This window comes from Bison bison, unplaced genomic scaffold (assembly GCF_000754665.1).
Source record: "Bison bison bison isolate TAMUID 2011002044 unplaced genomic scaffold, Bison_UMD1.0 scf7180017864471, whole genome shotgun sequence".
Classification (NCBI taxonomy): Eukaryota; Metazoa; Chordata; class Mammalia; order Artiodactyla; family Bovidae; genus Bison; species Bison bison.
This window is the reverse complement of record NW_011495032.1, coordinates 19,889,751-19,899,446: the sequence shown is the minus strand read 5'-3', so window position 1 is coordinate 19,899,446 and position 9,696 is coordinate 19,889,751. Positions and strand designations below refer to the sequence as shown.

Sequence of the window (9,696 nt, the reverse complement as noted above, 5' to 3'; positions counted from 1 at the left end):
TGTTTCAATGCTACTCTCTCAATTATCCCGCCCTCACCTTTTCCTGCTGAGTCCATAAGTCTGTTCTTTACATCTGTGTTTCCTTTGCTGCCCTGCATGTAGGATCATCAGTACTGTCTTTCTAAATTCCATATATATGTGTTCATATACAGTATTTGTCTTTTTGTTTCTGACTTACTTCACTCTGTATAATAGGCTTCAGGTTCATTCACCTCATTAGAACTGACTCAAATACATTCCTTTATGTATTTATATATCCTCAAATACGTTACTTGTCCTGAGTTTTATGTATGTACCACAACTTCCTTATCCATTCATCTAGGTTGCTTCCATGTCCTGGCTATTGTAAGTAGTGCTGCAGTGAACACTGGGGTACACGTGTCTCTTTCAGTTCTGGTTTCCTTGCTGTGTATGCCCAGCAGTGGGATTGCTGGGTCGTATGCCAGTTCTATTCCCGGTTTTTAAGGAATCTCCACAATCTTCTCCATAGTGTCTGTACCAGTTTGCATTTCCACCAACAGTGTAAGAGGGTTCTTTTTTCTCCACACCCTCTCTAGCATATATTGTTTGTAGACTTTTTGATGATGACCATTCTGACTGGTATGAGATGATACCTCATTGTGGTTTTGATTTGCTTTTCTCTAACACTGAATGATGTGGAGCATCTTTTCATGTATTTATTAGCTATCTGCATGTCTGCTTTGGAGAAATGTCTGTTTAGGTCTTTTTCCCACTTTTTGATTGGGTTTTTTGTTTTTCTGGTATTGAGCTGCATGAACTGCTTGTATATTTTGGAGATTAATGCTTTGTCAGTTGTTTCATTTGCTATTATTTTCTTCTATTTTGAGGGCTGTCTTTTCACCTTGCTTACAGTTTCTTTCATTATTCAAAAGCTTTTTAAATTTAATTGGGTCCCATTTGTTTATTTTTATTTTCATTACTCTGGGAGATGGGTCATGGAGGATCTTGCTGTGATTTATGTTGGAGAGTGTTCTGCCCATGTTTTCCTCTAAGAGTTTTATAGTTTCTAATTTTATATTTAGGTCTTTAATCCATTTTGAGTTTATTTTTGTGTTTGTTTCTGATGTGTGCTTGCTTTTGAGTTGTTTTCTCCTCTGTGTTCCTGGGTGTTGTAAAGACCACACAACCATTTAACTGTTGGTCATCTCAGAAAGTCCACTTGGACAACAGAGAGAATGAATGCAAATGGTGCAGAACATGTAGCTTGGCTACAATGCCTGAAGGCTACTCTTGTCCTGGTCTGCTCCTGGATTCTAGTTTTGATCCAGAAACTACCCCAAGGCAGCCTATAAGATACCAGCTGGGCTCTGTGACTGAACTGGAAGTCTGGCTCAGGGCTTTCAAAGTTCGTATTGAGCAGGAGCCAGTAGGGCTTCTTGAGAGTCCTGGGCAAAATGTGTGCATGTCCCAGTTCAAAAGAGATCTTTTTCTTGTCTGTTTAGACTTCTTGCCCCAGGCTTGGTCAGAATTGAACAGGTTTTAGGACAATATTTACTACAACATTAGTCTCAGTGGGATTCCCTCGTGGCTCAGATGGTAAAGAATCTGCCTGCAATACAGGAGATCTGGGTTTGATACCTGGGTCAGGAAGATTCCCTGGAGAAGGATGGTAACCCACTCTAGTATTCTTGCCTGGAGAATTCCAGGAACAGAGGAGCCTGGTGAACTATAGTCCATAGGGTTGCAAAGAGTCTGATATGATTGAGTGACTAACACTTTGTCTCAGTGCATTTGGTAATTTTCATAAATCTTTTAACATCACAAATATCAAATTACTATGTCCCTGCTTTTATTTTTTTCTGATGTCCTAAATTTGCAAACTGGTTACTGGATGTAAGTGTCTTTATGGTGATGGCTGGATGTTTCAATTTTTGTATTTCTATTAATAACATCTATCACAGTGTCTGGAAGATAATACCTTCTCAATATGTGTCTGTACCTAGAAAATACGGCTGAATATATGGTGGTAAAACATATTCCAAAGTCACTGTTCTAATAATCAATTTTTTCCAGCTTTTCTGTTTTCATCTCTCTTAAATCAAAGTCTTAGATGGTTTCTAACATCATTTGTACTGCTTCCTATAATTCTTCCTTCATACCTGTTCCCCCGAATTTTGTTCAGTCAAAAATACATAAGGCTTTATTTTCTCCCTTGGGCTTTGTCCTTCATATTCAAATGATTTTAAACATTGTTTGTATCTCTGTCTGATTCTTCTGTTATATCAAGCTCTTGCTGGTTGGTATGCCTGCTGACCCTGGATTTTGGGAAATTAGTTGTTTCTACATAGGTCTGTGGTTTGTGAGCTCACTTTCAGTGAAGTTTTAGTCTGTGGGAATCCTGGGTTACCTGGACCAAGGACGCATCTCTCTGGATACGTGTTTTTTCTTCTTGGCACCATATGGGTATCCTTGGCCTAGAACCAATTTTTATAACTATTTTGCAGCTCGAAAGTTTCGAGACTATACAGGGGGCTTCCCAGGTGGTGCTAGTGGTAAAGAATCCACTTGCCAATGCAGGAGACACAAGAGACGTGGGTTTGATCCCTGGGTTGGGAAGATTCCCTGGGGTAGAAAATGGCAATCCACTCCAGTATTCTTCAAATCCTGAAACCACGGGAGGGCAGACTCTGGGGACTCAGTGGAGACACTTTTATTCTTCCACTAAGAATCTAGGCCAAGGCACTGGTGTGCCATCTGCCCAGGGAGTGTTTAGCTTTTTCTGGAGCCCACCTTTGTTCTTTAGGAATCTTTCTTCAAGACCACTTTCTAGGTCTTCTAGTTTCAGTTCTCCACCTCACCTTCCATCCCGGAGCAAGTGTTCAGTCCCAAGCCCCTGGAGTATGGCTTCTCCCTGCAGGGTAATAAGCTCATGTGCTTCCAGCTTTGGTTCTCAGTTTATTCCTTATTTCTTGCCCCAGACCATTTAACTTTTGCAAGCTCATTTAAATGAACGTTTCCTATGTGTTTGTCACGTTTTCCCCAGAATTTCTTAGGGATTATAAGGGAAAGTTTTTTTTGACTATCAAGGCAAGTTCTATGATGATGTTCTTGCTTCCATTTTTTTGGTTTGTGTTTGAATTTTATGTTTAAATTCCTTTTTCATTGTTCAGATCTTTTGCTCTTGGTAGATGTACACCCTACATTTTGTAAGCAAGGTTTCTGTGTGTGGGCTACGACCCATAGGACACAAAAGGATGACTGCTGATGTCTCCTAGACATCTGGAACAGAGGCTAACAAACTAAAGTCCTATAATCTGTTTTTAATTGGATAATAATTGCTTTATAATGTTGTGTTGGTTTCTGCCATACAACAGTGTAAATCTGTCATAATTTTATATATATATATATATATATGCCATCCCTCTTGAGCCTTCCTCCCCTGTCCCATCCATCTTGCTTGGTGATCATTTGCTTCTACTTTTATAAAGAAAAAAGTTTCAAGTTGGTAGCCAGGACCCCCAGTTCTTTGACATCAGTTTGCTGTGTTGGGCAAGCCATACAACATATCCAAGGGCTCAGAGTCCATATCTTTTAAATGGTGGTAGCAAGGCTTAACAACAAAGTTCTGAAAGATGTGTCTCCTCTGATACGGATGTTATAAGATTTAAGTAATAGAATAGATGAGAAGGCATTCTGAAAAAAAATTAAAAGCACTGCATCAATACCAGATGGGTTTTGTTTCTTCTTAGATACCGTAGGGATATCATTGGCCAATGACCTATTTTTACTAGTATTATTATTAGCATTTTCTTTTCCCCGGAGCCTTCCCTCTCTTTCTACCATTGCATCTCCTACTCTATTTATCTAGCTTATGACAAGTAGAGTGGCCCTTTACTTAGAAAGAGGATGAACTGCAACTTCTGGCTGGTTTCACCTCGTTGGGTATGGTGATGGATGTGACTCTGTTATTCATCCCTCAACTTATGATCCTGTACATCACTCAGGTTCCTTGCTTGAGAGCAGGTATTGGCAACCCTTGGTCAATAGTAGTAATGCATTGTTATTTTGGGTAAGGTCTTAATAACACATGAAATTGTTTATATGATTCTGCTGCTTCAGTGAACCAAAGAACTGCCTGAATATAGATCTTTTCTGCTGTTGCCTGTTTTTATGGCTTGTCACTGAAGGAGAGTATCAATTGGCATAGGTGTTCAGAAAGCTATAGGAAACCTTTAAATGCATATTAAGAGGAAAAATAGGATTTATAATCAAGGAGTTGTAAAAACATGATCTCATGTAACACACCCATATTATAATATTAAAACTTCAATTTGAACAAGTCATGTCATAAAAGGAACTACCGGATGAGTAAAGCCTGTTATATAATGATGGACCAACCAGATTTGAATATTGGTATTTTTTGGCTTTTATTTGAGGCCAAGTTCTCAAACAGAGCATTGACTATGCTTCAGGTCAAATTAAAGTCATAATTTGGGTTGGGTTAGTCCTTGTTTAAATCACTTAGGTGAGGTTTTATTTGTTGAACCAAACTCTGGAACCAGTTCAATTTATTAACGAACATATAATTATATAACTTTTATCCTAGGGCCCAATAGATACTTTTCAGTTATTATAGAGGATTCAAAGAGAATATAAAGCTAAAAAGGAAAGTGCTTGTAGAAACATCAATAGAAGAAATAGAATAGAAGTAGAAGACATTTGTGAAAGTCTGATCTCAGTTATTTGTATAGTTCACTGTATAAATTAATACTTGATTCTCAAATAAGCAAATATGCTTTTAAACACTGAATCTTTATTTTCACAGAAAGGATGATATGGCAATAAGAGGGTTAACCGTGGTTTTATATCTTACTGAATTTTCTAAGCCATGGTGTTATAATAGTGTTAGTAGCTCAGTCCTGTCCAACTCTGTGATTCCATGGGCTGTAGCCTGCTGGGCTTCTCCATTCATGGAATTCTCCAGGCAAGAATACTGTAGTGGGTTGCCATTTCCCTCTCCAGGGGATGTTCCCAACCCAGGGATTGAACCTGGGTCTCCTGCATTGCAGGCGGTCTCTTAACTGACTAAGCTACCAGGGAAGTCCTTTTCTAAGGCATATCATTATCTAATATGGAATAGTAATGTGACTGCCCTACTTCCTCTTATATGTAGTGATTGCCTGCAGCATACATAGACAACATAAATTCCCAGTTAATTCAAACCCCCTTTTTTGACCCACTGAAAAGTTAGTTAATCTCTTCATAAAACCTGTTGACCAGACCTCCTAACAAATAGGCTGGCTAGAAGATCAGTTCTTGTCATGTTCCCGGCCTACCATCTGTTTTAGATATTAGTGAGTCATGAAATGCCTAAAAGCTATAGTCTGAAAGAGACTGAGAGCAGAGGACCTGAACTGTCAGAAAACAAAATAACAGCCTTGGGCTTCAAGGGCTGTTAGGTATATTGTCTAATCAAGCAATGATAGGAATGATGATTAAAATCAATAGTGACTCTACAAATGTCAAAACTAAAACGCATCCTAGTTTCTGGAGAAACCGCCAGACGGTGCATAGGCTTTGGTTACCTTTGTTATAGGATAGCTGCTGAAAGTTTGTAGCGGAGGCCATGCATGTAGACTAGTTGAGTTTGGTCAGTTTATGCTGAGCACCTAGTATGGGCTTTCCCTGTGGCTCAGCTGGTAAAGAATCCACCTGCAATGCAGGGGACCTGGGTTCGATCCCTGGGTTGGGAAGAGCCCCTGGAGAAGGGAAAGGTTACCCACTCCAGTATTCTGGCCTGGAGAATTCCATGGACTGTATAGTCCATGGGGTCGCAATGAGTTGGACACGACTGAGTGACTTTCACTTCACTTCACTTGTTCACCTAGTATGGTGGTACTATAGGGAGAGAGGTAAGACCTATTCTGTACCCTATGAGAGTTCTCAGTCTTCGAGGGAAGATATTGTTACTGAACCAAACTTGGATCTGCTTGCCTGTGTGCAGTGAAGACAATCTACTGATACCGGATTGTGGTGAAGGAACATGCAGCGTTTATTGCAAGGCCAAGCAAGGAGTATGGGTGGCCGATGCTCAAAACTTCTGAACTCCTTGATGGCTTTCAGGGAAAGGTTTTTAAAGTCAGGGTGATGGAGAGGGTTTTGGGGTGTATGATCAGCTTATGGCCATTCTTCTGGTTGGTTGGTGGTGAGGTAGTTGGGTGTCAGCATCCTCAACATTCTGGTTCCAACTTGTCTGGGATCTGCGTGCTTATGTCAGCATGCAGTTAACTTCTTCCTCTTGGTGGGGGTTTCAGTATCTGCAAAACAACTCAAGGATGTGGCTCAGGATATTATCTATAGCCCTCGAGGAGGAACTAAAGGTCCTAGATTTTATTTAGTGTCTGTATTATTTTCTCTTTTCTTTGTTCCTGCATTTTCTCATTTTGATTAAATGTTTTTCTACAGACGAGGCAGGTAGAGGACTCGGATGAGGGTTCTGTCCTGGGAAGGCCCCATAGGGTCCTTCTGGGTTACAGTATCCCACAACTGTCTGTGCTGTGACTATAATGGCTACCATGGAGCACTTGCTGTGCATGCACCAAGCCTCATACCTACCGAGGACTTACTTACATTGTCTTGAATGCTCTTATCAGTCCTCTAGGGAGGTATTATCTCCAATTTACAGATAGGGAAGCAGTATTTTTTTCCCCTGCCTGTTATCATGCTGCCTCACAGCCATGCAAAGGACTTAGTCTGGAATCTGACAGGTGAAGGTCTAATCTTGACTCTGCTATATACCTGTGGAGTCTTGAGGACATTTCTTACTTTATTTGAGCCATAGTTTCTTATCTGTACAACAGAGTTAGTAATATCTGCCTCAGCTCTCAGCTTCAGTGTCAGCACCTTCAGAAAGGCCTTTCTCAACCATTCTAAGGAATCTTATTCCCATCTTCACAGTCACTTGATTTCATTATCCTGTTTTAATTTTGGTATAGTCTTTATCACCATCTGAAAGGATCTCATGTGTCATTGGGTTACATGACTATTATCAGCCTTCCCACTTGATTGTAAGTTTCATGAAGTCGTAGTCACCCCTCTGTCCCCAGAATCTGGTTCCTGACACACAGTAGGCATTCAATAAGTATTACATGAATGGGCAGTGGTCTAAGCAACAGTAATGGAAAATAATTGTATTTATATTTCATGTCCTTGTGAATAGTTTCACTAGGTTTTCTTAGAAAATAAGTCATTGAAAGCTTTGAACTGTGCTGGTAAGATAGGTAGAAGCTTTGAAATTTTTTTACCCATGCTGAAGATTTAAAGATAATTCCAGTGCACGATGGGCCATCCTTGACCTGAGCTGGGCTTTAATAAAAGGAGCAATGAGGCAAATACAACATACAGACACAAAAATGGGGATCTTTCCTTTATGTGACTGGGGGAGATGTGAGAAATGTGTAACCAGCACTCATCTGAATAGGTGTTTGGCCTTCACTCTCTCCCACAAGCATTAACCTCAGAGTAAGTGACATGTCATACTGTATCTACCAAAGGCACCTCCGGCCGGTACTGACTTGTTTATCTTTGCCATCGTTTCAGGATTCTGAGAAGCGAACCCCACTTCATGTGGCTGCGTTTCTGGGAGATGCAGAGATAATTGAACTCCTGATTCTGTCAGGTAAATACCAGCTGTACTTAAAAGTCAATGGCATGTGAAAATTTAAATAACCAATTTACTAGATTGACTACTACAAAGAACCCAAACAAAGTTTCTTTATTGTGCTTGTGGACATTTATTTGGTCATTGATTTTGTCAGTAGACAAGGGACAATACAAGACATTTTTAGTCATTTTTCAATAAGAAGAATGTCTTGTATTGTCCACCAATACAATATTTTAAAGTAATTAGCCTCCAATTAAAATAAATAAATTTTTAAAAAAAAGGAAAAAAATGATTTCTCCAGTAAAACATTTTTATGTTGCTTTGAAAGTCTGATTCCTGACCATCTTAACAAGTAGTCAGGCCCAGTATTGTGGATGCATTCTGTACATTTGGATATCTGTTTCTTTCATTGTAAAAAATTAAAAATTAAAGAAGGAAAATGGATTCCTTTAAATCTACATGAATACACATAGATACGTGTGTGTATTTACATATTTTTAAATTCATTGGACAGGGAGGCCTGGTGTGCTGCAGTTTATGGGGTCGCAAAGAGTCGGACATGACTGAGCGACTGAACTGAACTGAAATGAAATTGCATTGCAAAACAGTACTATTTTGTTTAACTTAACCTCATGGAGGTTAGGTTAGATACATGACTATAATGTAATCAAAGCATAAAAATATGGGAAAAAATGAAACATCAGTTTCTGGATAGTAGTTACCTCTGAGGAGGCAAATAGAGTGAGAGATGTTTTCAGGGGAAGGTATAAAAGAGATAGCAATTCTGTAAAATATTTCATTTTTTAAAAATTGGGAGTAAATATATGGCCAGCACATGTTGTATGCATACTGGTCTTTATGATACTGCCTCTTTATTTTTCTATGTATTTTAAATATTTCATCAGATTTTAAAATACCAATGTTTTCATTTTTAGAAACCTATATACTTGGGGGGAATCCCAGGTGGCTCAGTGGTAAAGAATCTGCCTGTCAATACAGGAGATGCAGAAGGCATGGGTTCGATCCCTGTTTCAGGAAGATCCCCTGGAGGAGGAAATGGCAACACACTCCAGTATTCTCGCCTGGAAAATTCCCATGGACAGAAGAGCCTGGCAGGCTACAGTCCATAGGATTTCAATGAGTTGGACACAATTGCATGACTAAACAATGCATAAGCACTTTTACTAGATAGCATATTGAAAAGCAGAGACATTGCTTTGCCAACAAAGGTCCATCTAGTCGAGGCTGTGGTTTTTCCAGTGGTCATGTATGGATGTGAGAGTTGGACTGTGAAGAAAGCTGAGCACCGAAGAATTGATGCTTTTGAACTGTGGTGTTGGAGAAGACTCTTGAGAGTCCCTTGGACTGCAAGGAGATCCAACCAGTCCATTCTGAAGGAGATCAGCCCTGGGATTTCTTTGGAGGGAATGATGCTGAAGCTGAAACTCCAGTACTTTGGCCACCTCATGCGAAGAGTTGACTCATTGGAAAAGACTCTGATGCTGGGAGGGATTGGGGACAGGAGGAAAAGGGGACGACAGAGGATGAGATGGCTGGATGGCATCACTGACTCGATGGACGTGAGTCTGAGTGAACTCCGGGAGTTGGTGATGGACAGGGAGGCCTGGCCTGCTGTGATTCATGGGGTCGCAAAGAGTCGGACACGACTGAGCAGCTGAACTGAACTGAACTGAAGCACCTTTACTTGGTACATCTCACCCAAAACCAGCATGTGCTTTCTCCTTTGAGTATTTGCGGGACAAATCCCTGGAATGGATCTAAGCATGTGCATGAGTCTCAGTGTGGATTGCATGCAGGCTAGCTGGCTTTCTTCTTCATTCTTTTGGTTTCAGTTCAGTTCAGTCGCTCAGTCATGTCCGACTCTTTGCGACCCCATGAATCACAGCACACCAGGCTTCCCTGTCCATCACAAACTCCCAGAGTTCACCCAAACTCATGTCCATTAAGTCGGTGATGCCTTCCAGCCATCTCATCCTCTGTCGTCCCCTTCTCCTCCTGCCCCCAATCCCTCCCAGCATCAGAGTCTTTTCCAATGAGTCAACTCTTCGCAT

General features: G+C 40.4%; 1 protein-coding gene across 5 annotated transcripts in view; it reads left to right on the top strand.

Moving 5' to 3' along the window:
* ANKRD44 (ankyrin repeat domain 44) overlaps positions 1–9,696 on the top strand; it is a 314,767-nt gene that overhangs the window by 158,777 nt on the left and 146,294 nt on the right. For 4 of the 5 annotated variants that reach the window (XM_010860893.1, XM_010860891.1, XM_010860892.1 and 1 more), the window contains exon 3: positions 7,561–7,639. The exons of the other annotated variant lie outside the window; for it this stretch is intronic. In XM_010860893.1, coding sequence (XP_010859195.1) covers positions 7,561–7,639 — 79 coding nt within the window. The remainder of the gene's footprint in view (positions 1–7,560; positions 7,640–9,696) is intronic. 5 annotated transcript variants of the gene reach the window in all.